Source organism: Thalia democratica, chromosome 7 (genome assembly GCF_965202585.1).
Source record: "Thalia democratica chromosome 7, ktThaDemo2.hap1.1, whole genome shotgun sequence".
Lineage (NCBI taxonomy): Eukaryota > Metazoa > Chordata > Thaliacea > Salpida > Salpidae > Thalia > Thalia democratica.
This window is the reverse complement of record NC_139171.1, coordinates 49,251,696-49,274,833: the sequence shown is the minus strand read 5'-3', so window position 1 is coordinate 49,274,833 and position 23,138 is coordinate 49,251,696. Positions and strand designations below refer to the sequence as shown.

The 23,138-nt window shown below is 25.7% G+C and overlaps 1 protein-coding gene across 4 annotated transcripts; it reads right to left on the bottom strand.

The window, feature by feature from the left end:
• Positions 1–1,927: 1,927 nt before the first annotated feature.
• On the bottom strand, positions 1,928–20,844 carry LOC145840310 (A.superbus venom factor 2-like). 4 transcript variants are annotated; one of them, XM_082947523.1, is made up of 38 exons: positions 20,775–20,844; positions 20,254–20,407; positions 19,120–19,378; positions 18,976–19,049; positions 18,752–18,894; positions 18,378–18,521; positions 17,726–17,882; positions 16,086–16,265; positions 15,938–16,027; positions 15,680–15,817; positions 15,328–15,435; positions 15,110–15,260; positions 14,718–14,845; positions 13,628–13,823; positions 13,484–13,567; positions 12,967–13,150; positions 12,213–12,380; positions 11,189–11,291; positions 9,776–9,922; positions 9,176–9,346; positions 8,286–8,501; positions 7,965–8,080; positions 7,801–7,910; positions 7,321–7,439; positions 7,183–7,250; positions 6,909–6,969; positions 6,790–6,848; positions 6,617–6,719; positions 6,270–6,428; positions 5,477–5,588; positions 4,925–5,079; positions 4,480–4,611; positions 4,310–4,424; positions 4,054–4,226; positions 3,618–3,777; positions 3,298–3,477; positions 2,419–2,647; positions 1,928–2,312 (listed from the first exon to the last, which is right to left on the bottom strand). In XM_082947523.1, exons 1-38 carry the CDS (start codon positions 20,822–20,824, stop codon positions 2,144–2,146), a joined length of 5,265 nt encoding a protein of 1,754 aa, XP_082803649.1. In that variant the 5' UTR covers positions 20,825–20,844; the 3' UTR covers positions 1,928–2,143. The 4 variants fall into 4 exon arrangements, with proteins under 4 accessions (XP_082803649.1, XP_082803650.1, XP_082803651.1 ...); XM_082947524.1 differs by having other exon boundaries at positions 6,909–6,966; XM_082947525.1 differs by having other exon boundaries at positions 6,909–6,963.
• Positions 20,845–23,138: the final 2,294 nt, after the last annotated feature.

Here is a 23,138-nt window from a genome sequence, read left to right as displayed (position 1 = left end):
TTAAGAAGTTAATATTTATAAAGTATTTAAAGAATACCAAACTGGTGATTTTGTAGTAATTGCGGAGAAGTGTTCAATTTATAAATATGTAAGACAAAGCCATAGAATAAAATATCATTGTGAGAATAAGGTAAACAAATAAAGAGGTCAACTAAAAAGAGGATCAAATAAAAAGTTTCAGCTTCAGTTGTTAAAAGGTTTGCATGTAAATACAAACTAAGTTATGACTTTTAAAGAGAAATGCACTAATGAAAGTGTTAACGTAGTCCCACCACTAGCGGCGCTTATTAAAGTTAGATCTTGGGGTGCACCGATTTTATTTTTTGCAGCTTGGTGTACACAGAACTTGATTAGCTTGACGACCACTGGTTTAAGTAGTTCTAATTTTTATTTACAAATAATTGTGAGCCCTATCTTATATTTATTAAACTAAGTATTCTTGTTTTTTTTTTCTTCTTAATTGCACCAACCTTTTTTGAGTATCACAAATATTTAATTACGTATAGAACCTTTTCCTGGTATTTAAGTTTTCAAAATATAAACGTAGTAAAAAAGGTATTTCTTTTTTTCTTTTGCACAGAGCAAGTTTTAGCAATTACTAAGCAGACATTTTGTCCGTCTCCTAGACTGGACTTACAAAACGATATATCATTTCAGTTTGGCCTTTTGAAATACAGTTAATTGAATATATTAGTATTAATAAAATGATATTAATATTAATTTAAACTCGAACATGACGATTTAAGTTAAAACATTCAACCGTATAAAGTTTTTAATTTCTTTAATTTTGCATATGACCCTGATCTGTCGATCGGAGTCCCATTAAATAGACACTTAACAAAAGTTTTTCGTAATTTTCAATTTATGATTATATAAGTTTTTATTTTAGGCTTAAAAAGCTTGTTATTCTATGTATGACAATCTTTAAACAGCAAAAAAAAAACTGCAATATATAAAAAGTACGTCCAAGGTATTGTGTTTTTATAAATGCAGTATATAAAATTATGTTAATAAGTTTTATGTCCTATAATCTAAAAATTTAGTAAACAACCTTATGTCTTATTTTTAAGTTTTGTTAGTGTCTGAAAACAATGGTGGTTGGCATGGCATAGTTGACTGTAAACTTCTCAAAAAATACTTAATAACTTAAAATTTAGTATACAATGTTTAGCTAGTTTATTTCAAGTCAGCAGATAAAGTCAACTAAGTTGCTTAAATAGTTTTTCTTTCTTGTAAGTAAGATAGCACGACATTTTTAAGGCAACTAAAAGATTAAAAGTAGTCCTTTTATGACTCTGCAAAAAGCAAACGAAAACATTTTATTAAAATCACTGGCTCTTGCGATCTACTTCAAGCAAGTGACAACCTCTTTTAAGAAACGTCAGTAACTCTAAATATTAAGCATAGACCATTGTCAGTCATTTTTAAGATTTTAAGATTTGTTAGCTTAACAAACTGCACTATAAAAATATTATCATTTCATTTTAAGAAACAACCTTATGGCGTGTTCTTTATATTAAATAGTTATCTACGTTTTCGGAAAATATAGTTTTATAGTTTAAGAATTTTTTAATTAATTTATATTTAATATTCAATTAAAATTTAATTATTAAAAATTTAATAATTTTCTATATAATAAGTGTGGTTTTTATAAATAGAAAACTATTACAAACAAACTAGATTAAAGAAAACATTATTTTTACAAAACGTCCTTTTGTTGTGTTGCATAAATAAATTATCAATTTAGTTTTTGTTTCATTTATTCTGCCGTTTTTATTTGTTGCGTAAATAAAAAAAAATCAAAGCAAGTAAAACATAAAAGTAGGAGATTTTTTCTAAATAGTTTTTAAATAACTTATTTAGACATAAAACTTTTAAATTATACTAATTCAAAGTAAATACATAAAAAAAACATTTCAATGGTAGCTTAAAATCAAAAACTATTAGTTAATTAAAACAAGGTTAAAATTCATTAAGCGTTTGATATGAAACTAAAAATTTTAATCTTTTATATTTAATAGAAAAAAAACTATAACAGCTATTATTGATTCATTTTTTAGTAAAAATAAAACTTGCGACATCTATTTAGAAATACATAAAGATAACTAACAAAAAAAGCACACCGGTTATACAAAAACGAAATTTAAAATAATTTAATATTATTCACAAAATCCTGCAGAGATTTGCAAGTTTTTGTCAAAGTAATTTTCTTGCTGTTACTAGTCCCATACCTGTTGCAAGCCGGATACTTTGAGGGCCACTCTTCGATCCACGAGTTCGAATCGAGAAGATGCTTGACCAGAGGAGAGCCGCTAGTACAAATCAAAATCAGTAAGTCATAACCAAATAAAAGGTTGAATTCGACTACACAAAGTAATAATTAAAGTTAAAAGATATTTTAATACTCTCCTGACTTACTCTCTGTTTTGTCCTATCACCGCGGAACTGCCAATGATCAGGTAGTACCGGTTTCTTTTCAAAGAAAACTTCTTGCAGTCATCTCGCACCCAAAACTGGTGGCGTTGACGCGACCCAATGGACTGCAGCTCGCCGGAAGAATAATAAACTTCTTTCAGCTCACAACTGAAAGCTTTCCATCCTTGCGGTACGTTTGCAGTGATTGGGTCTTTGTATTTCAATCTGTAAGCTATGCAAAAAAGTTTTAGTTTGTTTATAGTACAACTGTACCTTAAAAACATTAAATTTATTAGTTTGTGCGTTAACAGTTAACTTTTAATTTTTATTATTTAACTATGTATTGCATAGTTTAAGTAAATAACTATAATTATAAATATATATGTGTAGTTTAAACAACATACACACTTTAACAAAATATAAAAAACAGACACTACTTTACACGTTAACAGGCTTGATGCTTTCTGCCCCAAAAGTTGCAGTAAGATTACGTAACAATCTAAAGTCGAGTTTGATAAATATAAATTTAATTTAAATTTAAGTTATTAAATTCTTAAGTTTTTAGTATATATAGAATCATAAGTAGGTTTATTTATGTGATCATCGCCTTGCATTACACATATTGTAGAAAAAAAGTTTTTTACAAAACCCGTTTTTATTATTTATACGAATGTTTGAAACAAACACAATTTATTTTCAAATAGTATACATTTATATTAGTTGTTTATTTAAAAAGTTTACTTAAGCTATTTTAGCTTTTAACCCTATAGTGGTTCCTGTTGTAAACAACAAGCTAAAAATATCTGAAAATCCGTAAAAACTACAAAAACTTTTAGGAGGTATAATGTAAATATATTTAAATGTTTATTTTTCTCGACTAACAGTACATTGTATCTTTTTTCTCGTGTTTTTCCTGTCTTTTTTCCTTGGTTGCTTTTTTAGGTTTTTTCTTTTTTGGACAGTCGTGCAAGACTCCACAAATACATTCGCTCTGCTCGCAATGACTGCGCAAGTTTTCTCTGCGGTCCGGATAGGGATCGTGCACAGACTTACATGCCAAACCTTTTGTTTTAATGACTGACCGTTAATATGTTGCATTTTGCAATAGCTAGGTATATGATTTAACAACCTATACTTTTATTACATCATAAATCAATGCTTATGCTGATATAATTTTTTAGCTTCAGTGTTGTAAATTTAACCTGGATGCTTGACTGGGTAAGTTGTGATTGTGAATGAGTTATCCAAGTTTGTTTCAAAGTTCATTCGAAATTTAAGATCACCGTTACCCCTTATGTAAAAAATGACACTTTTGTCATTGATTGTGTAATGTTCTATTATGTGCTCGACTGGATTGTTAAGCTGTGTAAAAATGCTTCAATGAGTTATTAAACGAATAAATTAAAAAACACGTAAAAAATTTTATACGTTAATACTTTTTATGGTTTTATTTTAGATCGGATTAATTCTAAAACAAACTTTTTATATCTAAATCATCTACTGATTTTTCAAAAAAAGGTATTTTGAAAACATTAGGCAAAAAAAAATTTTTTGTTTATGTCCACAAAACTATAAAATAGAGTAAATCTTTTTAATTAGTTTTGTTTTGTTCACTATCATTAGAAAAAAGCTGCTTACTAATTCAAAGTCTTCTTCAAAAATTTGTTTACTTGACTTAAGAGCAATATGGACTACAAATATTTCATCATGAACGTTGCTCGATTTGAAAACAGATGATTCCGAAAATTCAGTCCTCAAAAGCACATTATTTGTTATAGTGTTGGCTGTTGACATCGCACTTACTTGCTGTACTAAAATACAATAAAATTAATTAAGTATTTTTTTACTTATTAAACTAGATAATGCAATAAAACGTTATAAAAAGGTAAACTACTTTGGGTGATTTCAAAGTTAACATCTACAGGGCACTCTTCGTTGGATATGGCTTGCGAAGATCTTTTGCTTCGATGATTTTCAATACCACTTTCACTTGGTTTTTGTATTTCATACTACAAAAAATGAAGAGTTTTCAAAAGTTTAATACATCAATAAATATCTTATTACTTGCAGCCATCCTTGACCAGGCCCGTAGATTCTTGCTCGCATGCTTTTGTTTTTTGATACGAAGTAATAGTCTTGATTTTTTGAAACATAAGGCGTTATAGCCGATAAATTTTTCCACTCTCCGTAGTCGTTCTAAAAATGTTTGAGTGATCAAGAATAAATTAAAAAAATATGTAGTTTGAAAACTTGTTTATAACTATTTACTTTGTTTTGATTATTTTTTTAAATTAGTTGTTTACTTGTAGATTAAAAATATTGATAAGTGGTAACTTTTCAACATACTTTTAGCTTTTAGTGAGAAGCATTTTATAACATACATTGACGAAATATACTACTAGTTGTTCTATACATCAAATCGATATTTTTGTATTTTTACCACTTTTTACCTTGCTATTTTTATCTTAAATAACTTCACTATGTAAGTATTCTTATGTTTTGCACAAACCAATATTTCAATGTTAGGTGTCGACAACTGGTTTTTAGTTGCGTACAAGCCCAAGGCTTCTATTGCTTTTAAGCTGTCTCGCAGATCGAACCACGTACCTTTCGAGTTTCTTTCCTTAATAAGCCAGTTCGCATAATAGTCGGTCATTGTAGAACCTACAGTTTACAATTTTATTAAAAATAACACGTATCACATGAACTACTTAAAAAAAGACTTTACTTAAGTATCTTTTTACTTATTTTTTTTTTCAATGAAAATTCGGTCATTTTAGTAAACTTGTAAGTTTAAATTTGAATATTTTTTTTCATTAGTTTAAAGTGATTTAAAAAAATTGCTTTAGATAATCGATATGTTTCTTCAAAAAAAAATTTGTAAATTTATATTTAAACAAGTATAAATATTGCCGTTTATGTTTTAACAAAATTTACTTTAAAAAAAAAACTTCATCAAAAATCTATGTGTGAATGATAAGATTTAAAATAAAAAAAAATCACAAAAGGATCGAATAAGTTCATGTATTGCATTTTTCAAAAACAAAGTAAACAAATTAACCTTTAACTAATAAAAAGTGCATCCATGTTGCTGTGGCAGCGACATTATTGGCATTGTGACTAAACACTTCCTCTTTCGTTGGATTCCTCACACGTCGCCATTTGGCATCCGACTAAATGTTTCTTTCATAAAAATTAAATATAAACCGCAACTTAGTTAGCTGAAAAAATTTGTCAATCGCTTAATCAAAACTAAAAGCTTACGAGCAGTTTAGTTTTCTAGATTGTAATAGTTGTGTTTAAATCAAAAATGTTTTTAACTTTATGTACTGATAGATATTTTTCAATTTACAAGCTGTTTATAGTTTGATATTGATTTATGGAAAAAAAAGAGTTTAATAGATAAAATTAAAAAAATAATATAGTTAGAGTTTTATATGTAAATTATTAATTTTTTGTAAGTTTTCCGAAACAAATAGACAAAAGTTAAGGTATGAAATAATGTAATGTGTTTATAATACTGATTTTAATAAAAACCTCTGGTGAAACATCTCTAGTGAAATATCTAGTAAGAGCTTAATTAAAAAACAATGTATTAGTTCATTTGTGTTTAAAAAAATGTAAAATTTAAACTTAAAAAAAGTTTTATTAATAAAAGTTAAAGTTAGGTATGCTGAACAGTACATAAAAAAATATTCGATTTCTACTAGTAATCACCACGAATATATGACTGTTTGTGTATAAAATAGTTTATAATTATCTTTCAAAATATATAAAATCATTAAAGAAGTAAACCTTAACTTTTTTATAGCTAAAATTTTTACTTGTAAAACTGATTAGTAAACTTAAATAACCTCTATCCACATCAGGTTACCATCAACATCGTTTACTAGAGTTTTTCTTGAAGAAATTACAGTTTGTTTGAGTCTCCTTTTTTCTCGGTTCCAATAAATATAAACAGATTCGGCTGCTGTTGCTTGCATTAATGCTGTGGACGTTTTCCTGAACTTTATCTTGAAAAATATTGCGAAATTAGTTTTACGGAGCAAACAATAATTTTAGCATTTGTTTTTATATGGCTAATATAACTTTAACTTAATAAGGCAAAAATAAAAACACTTGATTCAGTCATCATATTAGGTTGTGCAAAAAACCTTTAGCGTAAATGAAAGAAAATTCAAAACTTGAAAAAATAATAAACTGATTTTGACGATTCCACTACAAATGAAGTTGCCGACTCGATGTAAATCAAAAGTTTAGTAAAACTGCTTGTAACAAACTCGAGGGCATCATTGTTTCCTACACTGAAAATAGTACTTTGTTAAAGCTTTTTAAAATAAAATAATGATAACTTTAAGGTTTACACTAGCTAACTTTTGGTAGACTTCATACAATCGATTTAGTTCTGATAGTACCAACGATGTCTGATAAATCTGTTACAGAATTAAATTAAGGCAATAAAAGAAAAATTCTCTTAAAAACAAAAATAAAACTTTTTCGTTGAGAACTTTTCGGCTAGGTTTTGCTTCACTCTCGCTATAGGAATTGCTGCTGCTAAAAATAAAAATAAGTTTACATGATTTATTAATTTAGATTCTTAATAGCAATTAAAGTATTATTATTCAGAAGAAACAGAATCATTTAAAAATTAACCTAAAACTTCTTATAAGTTGCTGCAAATTTACTTTTCCAAAAAAAAACATGTGTATTTTTTATAGATGACTTTTGGACTGTTTTAGCTTTTGTTGCTATTAAATCTTAACTTACTCGGAGAACCAATGATTTTCATCGTCGTAGTGATAAAGAGCCCACTCCAAGACATTTCCCAATATTTCCTACAAAATTTTCAGCAAATTTCAATAACTTATCTGAATCACTTTTAAGTATTGTTCTTATATTTTTTACTTGATTGAAAGACGCAAGTGGGGCTGATTCGGCGACTAATCTCAAAACAATGCAGGAAAGAATGAAATCCGGACGAGACGTTTCTACCGGTGAGTACGTGAAACCTAAAAACTCTCCTTCTGTATTTAGAAAACAGAGTTAAAAAATTGATGTAGTTACAAAAATTACGGAAATACTAAAAAAACGACAACAAACTGATATAAAAGTCAGAAAAACAAACAAATAATTAGCCCAGTAACTTTAATTTACTTTTCAAAACATAACTTTTTTGATGAAATATCTATTTTTTGATAAACTAATTTTTAGTTTTTTCTTTTGTTTTTATAAAGTTTTTTAATTAAATGCTAGACCTAGTCATTAAAACATAGCTGAAAACACACTAAAAGACACGAAAAACTTTGTTATACTAATTCACTATGTTTTATTTTTACACACCTCGCTAGTGTTAAAACACTAATAAAATTACCAAATTCAGTTTACCTGCTGATCTAACGAACGCGTACAGGGCATTTATGTTTGTTTGTGCTTCTAACTTCAATAAGTTTTCACTCTCATCATTTAGCAAGTCTTTGTTGCTCAAGTAATTGTATCTGTTAAGAAAATTTGGATAAAAACAAGTAAGCACTAAGAAACAACTTTCTTACCTTGAAACAATGTACCGAATGTTTAGCAAGTATTGATCAATGCCTGAAATTTTCTCTACTGAAAATGATGGTTTTTGAATTGATGCCGATTCTACGCTATGATAGCTGACATTTACCTGCAATTAATTTCTGAACATTTTAAACGTCAAAAAGTAATTTTTAATTAACATGTTTTTTATGGGTAAGTGTTTTGAAGCATTTCTGTATAAAAACTAAATTTATTTTATTGAATTGTAACCTTTAAAGTTATTTCATTTTGTCAAGCAATATAAAAAGGTTGAATAGAAGTGCGTGTTCTACAAATAATAAAACTAAAAGCACCTTATAACTTCCCCTAACAGCAGAGTTTGGAATGTCGAAAGTGTAGACGTTTTCGCTCGAAGCTTGCCTGCGTGCTCTCGACCTGAAACCCTTGCTGTAGGTGATTCCCCTGTGTAACTGGTGGTACCCGCTTTCTTTGACTTGACCGACAGGTTTTCCTACTACCGTTTTTTCCACGTAATCGGATGCGTTTATAGACGGGCATTCCAGGTTGACCTGGGTTAGTTTGATAGCATTGTTTAATAGTTGTAGTTAGTCTAGTACTGTTTAGAAGTAAATGCGCTATGATTTTGCAATAACAGTGTTTTAAAAGGCTTATAACAAAATTTATGAAAAAGTAAAACATAAGTTATTTTGAATTAGTCTCATAAAACTTCATTTCTAAAACTCAAATTAATTTTGAGTCCATAACTTATATAATGATAAAAATATTTTGATTCGGAAGAACTATTTTACAAATTAACATACTAGCACTAATATATTTTACGCTTACTTATATATTCTAAGTTTAAAATTATTTTAGATAAAATATGTACCAAAACATTAATGTCTAAATCAGTAAAAATATAAAGAATATTTTAAGTTTTAATGGCTTTACTTTGATAAATAAAATTTTAACTTAAACTTATACTTAGTTCAGTACGGAAGGACAACTTACGGTGACAAAAATAAGTATATTTTAAAATAGTTTTGTTATTGTTGAAACTAATTAAATTTGCTTAAAAGTTAAGTCTTGGTAAGGTAAAGTTAAAATGCATAAACTTTTTTTTTTTTAACAAAAGTTCTTGGAACTACTTTTTAGTAAATTAATTCATTGCATATATTGATATTTTAGTTCTGAAAATAAATAGTATAGTTTACAAAAAAGTGGAAGTAATATTACTTTAAACCTTAATTTCAGTAACTCCTATTTGGTAGATTATGACGTTAAATCGAACTAGAGACACTTTTGATGCTTGAGCAATGTGTTCAATAACTACCCCTTTACGTTTTTCATTTTTCAACTGGCTTAAACTGTTTTGCGAACAAACTCCTCTTGATTGCAACAACATAACAGTAACCTAAAAATTAGTAAAACTCTGACATCTTGTTACTTATAACAATAATCTTTAAGAGTTTTCAACTGCATATTTCGTTTTGATAAAAGCTAATTGTTTAGAACTTTGTCTTTAATATAACTACTAGTTTCTATGTTACTAAAAACTTGTATGTTTTGTTTTTATAGTTTTAAAAATGAATAAAAATGTTTTCACTTTTGCTATCATAATTAACAACATATTTTTTATAAAAAGCTAGTTAAGCACAAAAGAAGACATTTTCATCACTAAAAAAGTTTTTTTTTTCTTTTAAATTTGTTCTATAACATGTTTATTACTTTAAGGAAAAAAAAATAGTTTGAAACTTATCAATTTAGAAATTAGAGTATTCAAAAAAAAAATTATAATCGAAATGTTTAAATCTAAATGAAAGTTTCAACAAAGTTTATGTACCTCGAGATCCTCAGTAAAATGGTTGTGTACAAACACGTCTATATATATGCTTTTACCAATTTTAACTTCGTCAGGAACCTTCACGTCCAAAAACAGGTTGTGTTCAACTTGTATGCTCACTGGAGGCGCTATACACATTGACTTGTCCTAGTTATTAACAAATTTAGACTTTAACTTATTGAAAAAAAAAACATTTTAAAACGTTTTTACAGTTTTTCTTGCACTTAAGTAGAACAATCGAAGAAGATTAGTTGCCTTATATAAAGTAAATAGTTTTAAAGTATTTACAGGTAGATAGTTATTAGAGATTTTTAATAATAAAATCGAAAAAAAAAAGAAATAAATAAAATTAATAGTAAAAAGTAGTTTTTTATTTTTGATGTATATAATATCTATGTTTAGGTGTATTTACTGAAAAGATCGTACTATCTACCATACAGGCTGATATTTATGTTTAACAAAAGTAACTTTATGCGAAAGTTTACTTTTAAAATACCAAAGTATTAGTTTTTATGTGAAAAATAATTAAGAAAAAAAAACTTTTTTTTTTATAACTCGTAGTATTATATAACCACTTAACATGATATTCGTAATTGTTTAAAACGTTTAAAGCTATAAAAAAGTAAAAAGCTTATGCTTCAAATAAAGTCTAATGTATGTCTTTTAATTAAGCATAGTTAAACAAATTTTCTTTATTGTTGCTTTAGATAAATCTTTTTAAACTTAACTTCAAACATCATACTATAAATTTCATTAATAACTTAAACTAGTTTTTTTGCTCATTAAAATAAAATTTAAGATCTTAATACTTAAATATATATTTTTTCAATTATACTTATTAAGCTAATTAAAATTCTATATGACTTAATCTTTATCTTTTTTCTGAGATTTTGTAAAGTTCTAAAATATTTATTTTTTTTTTTTTAAACTTCGTACTTTCTTTCTAAAAAACACTCTTTAATTTTTTAGCTGATTTGTATTTAAAGATTTTTTTTTGTTTTTTCTCAATCGAGTAAGGTTAATTTGTTTTGAATACAAAAAATTTATATGTGCAACAAACTTTTTATATAAATGTTTTAAAGTTGTTAATAGGGCGGAAATAAACTTTCATAATTTTAAAACTAAGATTCTATTTGAATAAGATTTGTTTACAGCAACTGAGGATCTCCTATATGCAAGTATAGGAGTGAAACATTGTTTTGTTAGTAATAAACTGTTAAAATAAATATCGAATACTTTTAAAGTTAGTAATTTAAAGCAATATTAAATACACTTTTAGTTTGGCAAGTTTAAGTTTTCTTCGAAAGATGAAACACTTATTTTGTTCTCTTGTTACTAAGTATTTTTGTAAACTAAAATTTTAAGTTATACTAATATAAACAAATAAAGCATCGACACAAAGTAACTATCTACCTTGGATACAGAAAACATATTCAACGTCCACGATGTTATTGAATGCGGTAGATGTGGTATGTGAGGAATTGAACTCGAAGACAATGTCATATCTTGCAGTGACCTATTATATACACGTTCGGTTTAAACCAAACATTAAATTGATTTTTGTTATCATTGAAAAACTGAGGACAGTATACACTGAATCAAACAAATAGGCTGTTTAAGTTTTAACCTTTAAAAAAAATGTTTTTTGTGTCGATTAACACAGCTTAATAAATCTAAAAGAAATACAAAAATATTTGAAGCGTTTATATAAATATAATATATAGTTTTATTCACTCATTAAAACGAATCTATTCAACAAATGGTCTCTAATTAAATTTTACTATTTGCTATAAAAGTTTATTATTAATAATTTCTAATATTGTTTTTTAAATATATTTTATTTAGTAGTTGTAATTTAAATACTTTTCTTTTTAACCTTTTTTATTAAAAAAAAGTAATTTATATACATTTTTTAAAAACTATTTTTTAATTTGATTACTTGTTCACTTTAAGTAGAAGTTTTTAAGTGATAAATATTACACTTAAAGTTTTTATATACAACTTTTTTTAAACTTACCTAAAAAGCTCATTCAAATTTTTTTAATAGGTTTGTTTATTTTTTGATAGAAAATTTTACATTAAAATTAAAATTTATTTTTCTCATCAAACTTCAGTCTAATTTTCAAAAAGGTCAAAACATCTAGTATCAAATTCAAAAAATAATTAACTAAAAACATAAACAAGAGTAAATCATATAGATTTGTGATTATTGCTTTTAAATGTAAAGGAGCATATTTTAGTGTGAAACTTATTTATTTAAACAAACCAGTTTGATTTTGTAACATAACTTCAGAAACTTAACTAAAAAATTTTAAATTGTGTAAGTTTATAGCGATCAAAAATGTATCAATATAAAAAAGTAGGGACCTATTGTGTAACAAGATAGTTTAAGCTTTTAATAAGTAACATTTATTGTTGTTTAAATTAAAAAACTTACGCTGAATTAAAGTCTAAATTGAACCATGTTGGAGCAAAATTACTCCGAACGACATGCTTTGGCGAATCTAAATTCTTTCTTCTGCGCATTTTCGATTTTTTAACTACACCTATTACCATTGGTGCTCTAGATGTTGGTTCTTCGTAATACTTTGTTGCTATTTTCAAGCTAAGAAATAATTTATTAGATATTACGTATTATTTCTAAAAACTTTTTTTCATGACAACTACTTTTGAGACATTTTTTTGAGACTTAAAGAAATAATAGATATAGTTTTATTCCATATATTAGGAGTAAATTATTTTCCAAACAAGCAGATAACTATAAAAATATTTCTACTAATGTAAACAATTTAATTTAAAACTATATATACAGGTACTTTATAAGAATTTATGTTAGATCTGTTTTTAATTTCATGATTTTGAATAACAAAAAAATTCTTACATTTTTCAATAAGAAGAACACTGATAAAATGCATATTTATTCTAAAATCTTTACAGGATCATAATTTAAGTTTATTACCTTACAAACAGTATGTTTCAGTAAAACAGGATGATAGAATTAATAGTTTAGTTTAAAAAAACCACTACTAAACAACTTGGTATTGTTAAAAAAAGAGCAATAGAACTTTGTTTGAAAGTTCGTTTACTGTTAATACTGTTAATTACTGTTAATAATACGTTTGTTGTTAATACTGGGTAAAAGAAAATTTTAAACTAACGCCAAAAGTGTTAAAATTTAGAAAAAGTCTCACCTTTCCAAATTGCACCGATCGCCCATGTTTCTTGATTCGCAATCACAGCACTTTTTGAAGAAATCTTTGCAACCTTCCACAGTTTCATTATCATCCACTCGTCTAGATCTTTCCTCGCAGAAGTTTGGCATGTTTCCTCTGGACGATAAATAGCTTTGCTTTCCAATTTCGCAACACATGCTAACTGAAAATTACCTTTGTTTGTTAGATAATAAAACAAAAGTAAATTATAATTGGTACAGAAAAAATTTAAAGAAATAGAAACTAACTATTGACCTTGTCGTGATAGTGTTAAATTACTACTTACTAACTTAAATTAATATTGAGAACTAATTTATAAACTTTTATACAAAAAAAAAGTTACATTCAGTTTATAAATTGTTAGTTTTACGTTAAAAAGAACTAAGCTAAACTTAATTGTAGAAATTACTAAAAACCACGATAGTACTTTAATTTGTAGAAATATCACCTAAAGGTTATTAATATGTTGTATTTAAAACTTTATATTTAATCTTACGCATCTGACGTCTTTCTTTGGAATCTTCATCGTCTCTGTCAAGTAGCGATCTTTTTCCTCTAGTATTTGTTTGCATTTTTCCTTCTGTTTTATTTGAAAACTTTCACTATGCAAAACATTAGTTTTTGTTAATAAAAAAAAAACCTGTGTAACTGGAAAATATGTTTTCTTCAGTAAAATGTTGTTTAACTTTGTCGAGAAAATTTTCTCTACTTCCGACAGCAAACACGTTCTTTTGCTCTACTTCGTCTTGCACCTTTTTTCTTAATATCAATGACATTTGGTCAACAGCGGATATTCCGATAAACGAACTATTACTTCCATTTAGTTTTAGGCTAATCTGTAATGTATAAAAAACTTAGCTGCTATGAACATGTTATAAAAAAAATAGTTTTAAACTTTTAGGAAGAAAATTTTAAGAAAAATTATCGCAAAAAACGTGAAAACCTGTAAAAGAAATTGTACAAAAGTTTTTCTACATGCTATAAAGTCGTTTTAAAATAACCATATAAAAAACTGTCTCAACATTTTTACAAAAACAAAAAACAACAGATACAGAGATCTTTCGTTTGTTGTATAAACATTTTCAATTCTCATTCAAACAGGATTCTATTGAGACAGTTTTTTATATCGTTTCTTTAAAGTAACTTTATTATATGTAGATCACAATACTCAAAGCTGTCCAATCTCTACTATAAAAAATGAAGACTACCTTCAAACAAATCATTTAAAAAAATATTTTGTAACACTTAAGATGTAAAAATTGATAGATGTTGAATCTTGAAAAACTTTTAACTAGTTAGATTTTTTGTTTTAATACAAGTTTAAATTACTTTTTCTTAATACTAAATACATCGAGCTTATATATTAATCTTTCCCATTTAACTGTTCACCAGTTGTGCAAAACATATAAAAACTTTTTAAGGACAAAAAAGAATCACAACAGTTAATTGAAAATTATGTCAAAAACGAAACTAAAAAAAATATATTGAAGCTTTGTTAGAGCTCTTTTTGTGCAAACGTAGCATAAAAACTGCATAGTTTATCAAGCACACTACTGATTTAGAAAATAGTTGTTAACATAAAAATTCTGATGAAAACTTCAGCTACGTCGACATATACGAACTAGTATTTTTTTTACGTTTAAAGAACGTGTTTTTGTTTACAGTAGTAACAAACCTTACAAAAATATTTTAAATGTAGAAAGAGAAAAGCCTCAAAACGAATTAAAAACCTTTTCTCCATGTTTAGGTAATACTGAGTTGAATTCTTGACTTCTGACTACTTTTACGGTAGGAGTTTTGTGGAAGCAGGAATTTTTTGAAAACAAAGTTACTGTATCTCTAGCTACGTTTTCACTTTCTGTAAAAAATGTTATTTTTGTACGACAGAAGCTTTAAAGACTTACTTTGTAAAAAACTGTGCTATTTAAATGTTTAGAACTTGATTATTTAAACGATACCGTTATAAATTTGTTTATTATTGCAATACTCTATAAAAACTTTCAAAATGTAGATTATACATCGTTTTGAGAATAATTGTACAACACATAAAGTAGAGCACTTTTATTTGTAAACTTTAGCAGTTATCATTACAAAAATAAATATAAGTGAACACACAACTTACCAGCAGACTTATAAAAGGCTGTAATGTAAGAAAAAGGTGTCATCTCTTCCTTGATTTCCAACTCTAGCTTGTTATATTCAAGTTGTTCGTCCAATAGTAAATAACCTTGCTGAAGAACTTTGTTTGTACCGCTACTTACATAATAGTATATCTGAAAGTGAAACATTATTATCTATACGAACAGCTACTTACAGATGAGAACTTTTAATATGCCTCACCTTAGTTTTTTGATTCAATGTTGATATTTTGATTTCAACAGTGCAAATACTACCCACTTTGAACTCTTCAAGTGGACCATAAAGTTTGATAAAATGTTCTGGCATTTCCTTTAAATTTTTTTTTAAAGGTTAGCTTCATAAACTATTAAAAGTTTTTAAACATTTTAAAACAGGACTGACCCCTGTGATTATTTTACTTTTAGTAACTAAAACTGATAACATAACATCCACCATAAACTAGTTCCCTATCTAAAAAAACAACTTAAAAAACACTTAATGTAAAAATATTCGTGATCAAAAAAAGAAAAAACATTTGATTTTTAACTCAAAAGTTTTTAACTGAAAGATGTACCTCAGATACAAGATCATTTGTAGCTTTTGCTTGATAACTCTTGCCTTGACTGTCATAAAAAAATGTGGAAACGGAAATGGTATAACCAGTAGTTTGAGAAACAGTAATATCAAATGTTGCCAGTCCGTTGCTGTTTGTCTAAAGTTTTTGTTGCTCAGAAACTTGTCCTTGTTAAGGTTTACAACAATGTTTTTAAACATTCGTTTGACTGAAAATTTTGTTTAAAAAAAAAACTAGATACATCATCGTCAAACTAACTTTTACGGTAATTTGGTCATCGCCAGTATTCAAAGTAACATCCAAAGTTATATTTTTTGCTAACATTTCATTTGCGTATACTGCTAAAACCTGCAACAAATAAAACTTTCATACCTTAAACAGTAGTTTAAAATTTAAAGTTACTTACTGTAAATCTTGTTTTTATATCAGGTATATACGTTGCGGTAGGCTTAATGAATTGAAGTTTTATTGGGTGCGATGTGATAACTATTGAGCTATCGATGGTTGTTTTCGTTCTGCCTTCTTCGTTTACTACTGTAGCTTCAATTTGAACATTTTCATTTAAGTGTTCTGATGTTCCATGAATCTTAAAAAAATATTATAAAAGGAAACATTTGACTAAAAATTAAAAGTTTAAGTGAAGGTTTTAGAATACTCGCTAAAACTTATAGGTTTGTAATATATGACTAAAATTATAAATACAAAGCTGAAACAAAAAAAAAATCACATTTTTTAATTTTTATGTCTAGTTCTGACATTATAACTTAAACTATTGACCATGTCGTAGTTTTCTTTCACTTTTTGTTTCACTTTTTGCTAAGAATATTTTTATTGAAGCTTTCAAAATAGTCAAAAATTGAGATAAACGTTTGTCATAGGTATAGTTTTAACGTACGCCAAATATGTTTTAGTAATCTGAAGATTGAAACAAAAAAAATTACCAAACTAAATAATATTTTATTCCATGAAAAAGTTAATAATAGTATTGAAAAGCATTCATATAAAGTTAAATAATTTTAACTATAGTCTTTTTATTTATGTACCAAGTGTTCAGAATAAGTTTTATTAAATAATATTTCTTTTTCATATACCCTTTAATAAAACTTTTATTAAAAAGGGTGTAGAAAACGATTCAAAACTTTCATCATTAAAAACGTTTAACAAAGAACTAAAAAAGTTCAAGCTTTTCTCTAAACTCTTTTAAAAAATAAGTAAATCTTGATTTTAAGATAGTTAACCAGCAAATATATAATTATTAGTTTTAGAAGATTTCTAATTAATTTATTTAAAACAAACTGTTTGTTTATATAAATTATCATATAATTATTGTTTATTATTAAAGAGTTTTGTTTTAAGTTTATCATATAGTCAGAAAACTAGATAACTCTCTCAACTCTACTTAAAAGTTAATAAACATTTTTTAAATGTTTAAATCAAAAACATGTTGATCAAATTTTTAATTTAAAAAATACGTTGAAAAAGCGGATAGAATGCTACAACTGCATTTATGCATAGTTCAACTAAAAAATGTAGATAAAACTTAGATAACATTTTATGTTTATTAATTATACTATGTGCTATATAAATTTACTAACTGACATAACTTTTAAAATATAAAGAAAAATAAATGTTGAGTGTTAGAAAATGTTTGTTTCAAAAACAAGTAACTATTACAGTTTCTAAGCTTAGATGTTCGTTCTATAGTACTAAAAAATATAAGTCGAAAAGATAGTTATGTCGTGTTTATAAGATTTTATTTCAAGATAAAGAGAAAAATTACTAAAACAAAGTTTAAAACTAGCTTAAATTTTTAATGCATTTAACAATTTAACTACAACACTAAATAAAAATTACAAAGCTTAGCATCAAATTTTTGTTTGCTAAATATATATTTTTCACACAAACTGATGTAACCTTATTTTTCAATGATAAATTTATACAAGTTAAAATAAAACAATATAAAAACGTAATTAGCTAGCTAAATCAGTTTTTATCGATGTTATAAATACGAACAGTAGAAGCATAACTTTATTTGTCATAACTTACAAAACTATCGACCCTACACTCAAAAATTGCAGCACCATTGTCCAACTGAAGTTTTTCTTGGTAATGAGGAAATAAATCGGTGTCTACGTCATAAAGGTGGTGGTTCAACGCAATTCTTACGTGCGCTGTGCCTTTTACTGGCTCACCATATGAATAACTAATAAAAAAATTTAACCTTTTCAACTTTGGACTTTGAAAGTTTTTTTACACAAAAGCACTATCTGATAGTTTTTAATATTGCTATTTGAATGTTTTTTTTTGTTTTAGTTTTGTTAACATACTATCAAAAAGATATTAAATTGTTCAAAGAAATTTATATTAGTACAAAACCATGGGTAAGATAAGGTCTCTTTTTATAAATAGACAAAAAGTCAAAATTTTTCGAAGTATAACAAATGGTTTAAGTATAATTACTTCTAAAAAAGTAAATACTTTTTTTCAATACATTAAAAAAGGTTTTTTATATCTTCTTTCATTTAAGACAAAGTTCACTGATTAAAAAATTCATATAATATAAAAAAACTTAAATTCTGAAAAAAAAAATTCGAACTTTTACCTATTATTTATAAAAAAGTATAAGTAATGATAAAAGTATCTTGAAACTTACTTTATTTTTTTTAATAAATCAAGACATTATGCTTTGAAAACTCACGTAGCATTAACTACAAATTTGAATGTTTCGTCATTCTCTAGTATAAAACCTTGAGAATATGGAAATATTCCAACATCAAAAGTAGGAATGCTGTACTTTTCCACGTAAAAGGAAGACTCAAACTCATCTTCTGTCATATAGTCACTGCAAATAGTTTTTTTTTTGTTATCGCGTTTTCGAAGTTGTTAATAAAGTTTAGAATGTAATTTTTATTTAACACATGACACAATCCACAACAAATTTAACACCAAATGTGTAGTATAAAAGTCTTCTAGTTACAAATTAACCTTATTTGATTTAAAAGAAAATCAATCAATTTTTCAATGTCAAGTTTGAAAAACATATCTAACTAAAACAACTTTAATTACTCCTACTTTAAGAAAGATGCTACTAGTTTCCACTTTCCATAGACAGGCCAATCAGGTATGGTGTATTTTAATACATATGAAGGCTTGTCTAAAATTCTAGATTTCAACGGAACTTTTAAGCTTCTTTCATTATCTATGAGTGAGGGTTGCTGAAAAAGTTTATTTTTTGTAAAAAATGTATGTAAAACAGCACAAAATTTAAAAATGAAATACATTAAAAAAATTCCAACCCATAAAGACATTTTTATGTGAGAATTTGAAATTGAGTACATACTTCCATCGACCGGAATAAAGCGAATATAAGCTGTAATTGATAAATAAAGTAGTTGAAAACCAAATTAAGGAATTTAATAATATTATTTATAACCATTAACCTTTTTCATGGGGTTTGTAGACTGGTCTGTCAGTTTGAATAAAAATATACCCAGGTTTACTGACAAGTTCTACCTCTGAAGCTTTTACTTCTTCAACACCGTTATTGGTGATTACGTTAATGTTTAAAATAAACAAATAAAGTAAATTTTCTCCATTGGAAGAACTAGTTTTCCTTGTTTTGCACTTTTCTAAAGTTGGATTTATTTGAAACTGAACTGTTTCTACATTTCTGTGCTCTTGAATTTCAGAAAAGTTTATCTAAAAATAAGTGTTTACAAAACCATGTGCTTACTTTTTTATATTTATTTTTTTTTGTTTATAAAATGTCTTGTTTAAAGTACATATCAAGCCTATTAAAAATATCAATATTTAAAATTTTGAGAGAGATATCACACATACAATATTTGTAACAGTTTTTCTAGTGCCATATTTTTAAATAAAAAATCCGTTAAAAGTTAACTTCTTTGGTTTTATGAAAGAAAAAGTTAAAATATTCTTTTTGACGAAACAAAAATATCTTTTAGTATAATTTTTAGAAAGTAAACAGTTTACTCAAAATTATTATTTTTGTTTGTTTAGTTGCGTTATAAACAATTAATAAAAAAATAACTAAGTTTAGATATCATTTACAGATAATATATATTTAAATTATTTTATTAAGCTATTTTATTAAGTAAAAATAACTGGTTATCAAGTTTCTTAACACTTTATATAAAAAAAAAAGTGTTAAAATATTATGTTGTTTAGTGTACACAGTAAAAAGTATAAAAACTTGAAAAAAAAAAGTAGAATCATTATTGTTAACTTTTGGATAAATAGTTTAAATGTTGTTCTTAGATTCATAAACGAATAAAGAACTAATAATTTTCTTTATTGAATTTAACGAAAATTAAAAAGCAATTAGATTACTTGCATTTTTTTTATGAAGATTTTTTACGTTTTATATTCTAAAACTAGATATTAAATTATTTTCAATTTTGAACTAATAATTATCAACGTACATACATTTTTTTTTCTAATCAAAATACTACTTTAGCTACAAAAAGTTAAACAAAATCTAGTTTCTAAGCTAAGTTTAGGTAAAAACAACATTTACTAGTTTGTTTTATTGTAATATTTGGATTAAAACTAACCACTTTCTCATAAAGTTCATCTCCGTTCGGAAATGTAGCTGACAATTTTATGCACTTTATGAAGTCATCAGAAGTAGCATCTAACAACGTAACAAACACAGTATGGTTTGTACTATGATAAACTTTAGAAGGTAGATCAACAATAATACTGCTTCTGTTTTAATTTTGTTTTTTTGCAACACACATATTTCTTAAGACCAGTTTAAGTTTTACAGAGTTTAATAATTTTAAAGTTTTTTTTTTTTAAGGTTTAAAAATACTTTATATAAAATTTCTTTCTTTTTTATTTAAAACTTAAAAGTGGACAAGAATGAAAAAGTTTAATTAGATTTTACGTAAAAATTAAACTGTCAAATGTTTTATAAAACAAACAATAGCGACTATAAAAGAATACTCAAAAAAAAAAATCATGCTACTAAAAATACTATTTTTAAGTTTTACTAAAAACTAGTTTTACTTCAAAGTTAAAAATTGATTTTAAAAACAAAATCAAACTAAACTTTTTATTTTCTTAGACTTACCCATTAATTCTGAATATAAACTTTAAAATCAATAAAAGCGTCCATTTCATTTTTTACTATTGAAATATTTTCACCTAAAATAAAAAACAAATGCTAATTTTTTTAAATAAACATAAACTCTTTATTCACAGTAAGTTTATACAAAAAAGTACTTTTACACAACTAAAGGCTGAGAATTAAATACAAAAAAAATGAATTGCAATTGCACATTCTGACAATTTCAAACTTTTACCTACAGTTCATATCTTAACATAGCTTATAAGTTAGTGACAACTTCTATTGAATTTTTTTCTATAGATTTTTAAAAACTTTACAGTTTCCTTTTACGCTTTTTTGATTTCTAGTTAACTTAATAAACTACTTAATAAGTATATAAAGTAAATACTTCATTAACCAAAAGTTTTCTAGTTTCATTTAAAAGTTTTTACAATTGTACCAAAAAAAACAAATATTAACAATGGTAATACAAAATTAAGCTGCTTTTTTTTTTGTTTCTGACAAAAAAAAAACTTGTGATTTTGCTGAAAAGCGTAGCATTTTAAAATGATAGAGCTTTTAATGTTGCATATAACACTATGTAAAAATAGTTTTCGATTGCTTTCAAGAAAGTCATCTCAAGTAGCACAAAAGAACAGTGATTGACAGTTTTAAAAGTGTTATTATAATAGCTTTTGAGAACGTAATTAACCGTATGTTTTTTTGACTTATATATTTTTTCGTTTAACTACACTAAGTTTCTACAATTTCTAAATGCTAATTATTTGTTTTTTGTTTGTTATAGAATATAAATTTAACGGTCTTGATGATGCTTAGTGTTTCATAAAATAGAAAATTTTAATGGTTTAATTAGAATCTTTAAAAGTTTTAGAGAAAATATGTCTTATGTAATTGAAATTAGTTCGATTTGTATCTTTTAATAGAGCAAAATATATAACATACTGTTTTAGTTGTTCTATTTGATACAAATAATAAATATTACAATTTTATCTGCCATGGGTGATTGGTAAAATTAAATACTATTACTTATGTTTTTTAGTATACTGGAATAAAAACCGAAAGATTATTTTACACTACAATAAAAGAAAAGTTTATAGATTTAATAATTTTTTATATAATTTTTCTTTTTTAATCATGACTTTAAAACTGTTTTAGTTTAAAAAAACTGTCTTCTATAACTTAATTAACTAGGAGTATCTCTTATAACTGTAAGTTAAGTATATTTTGTAAAAGAAGCAGATAACCACTTTAGTATTTTTAAACTAGTTTAAATTCTAAATTTCGACTTTTACATATCACAATTTATGATTTTGTTTCTTAATAAGTTCACTATTTTTAACTATTTAGCTGAATTTATAAACTAAAATTAAATAAGTTTAAATTTTAACCTTGGAAAAAACAAAATAAAAAGTTTGAAAAGATACATTAAAAGGTTAGTATTTTTTATTGCCTTAAACGAACGCATCAGAAGATATTAAAAACAATTAAACTAAAAAAAGCAGTTTGTGGTGTTATTGTTAAAATACGCTCTGATGTTAGAACAATGGAATAGAACACATTTGTATAATTATTAATATTATCTAATTATAATCATATATAATTACAATTATAATAATATCTAATTATTGGAATAGAACATGTAAAAAGTTAATGTCTTTAAAAAACTTGTATGAACGTATGTATACTAAAAATAAAAAAATTGTTGATTTTATAAACTTTTTTTTTTGTATGATAAAACCTTAAGAAAAAAGTCTAAACCAGGATTTACCGAAGTGGGCAGTACCGCTCCCTTGGAAAGCTTGTGAAAATTCATTTGGAAAATCCTAGCCTTCACAAGTGTTACGTATGTATTAACTAAGATGTATGCTACAAACTGTATGGATATACAAGAAAAGCCAAAACATTATATCATAGTATGAAAAAGTAAGACATTTGACAATTTTTCGTTTTATATAATTTTATAAGAAGGCTTTTGATAAAATTTCAAGCATGTACAAAATTATTTATTTTAGTTGTAAGTTATTTTAAGTTCAATCAATTGTAAGCACAATAAACGACTAATAGTTCTATCGAATTGCAATGTAAAACCTATTTTTTGAACTGTCACAGTTTTTCGAACCTACTCTATACCTCTGCGACTTTGTTCGATAAATGAAATTAAGCAGCAGGTAATTGTAAACTTTAAAAAGGTTTATTTATAAAAAATAGCGCTATAGATTGAGAATGTTGCAAATGTACTTGTAGAACTCGATTCTAAACATATACAGTTGCTGTTTTACCGTTAGTCCGGTTTTCGTGAGACTGTTCGGTTTTATTACATTTTTACAAATTTTTGCACGGGTCAAACAATTTTTACAAAGTCATGAG

Excerpts from the sequence above, each read along its gene's own strand:
- LOC145840310 (XM_082947523.1), bottom strand. The coding sequence starts at position 20,824 with ATGAAATGGACGCTTTTATTGATTTTAAAGTTTATATTCAGAATTAAT. Across the intron at positions 6,429-6,616 it reads TAGTGGAATCGTCAAAATCA|ATAAAGTTCAGGAAAACGTC; the intron begins GTTTATTATTTT and ends ATATTTTTCAAG. Across the intron at positions 5,080-5,476 it reads GCACTTTTTATTAGTTAAAG|GTTCTACAATGACCGACTAT; the intron begins GTTAATTTGTTT and ends TGTAAACTGTAG.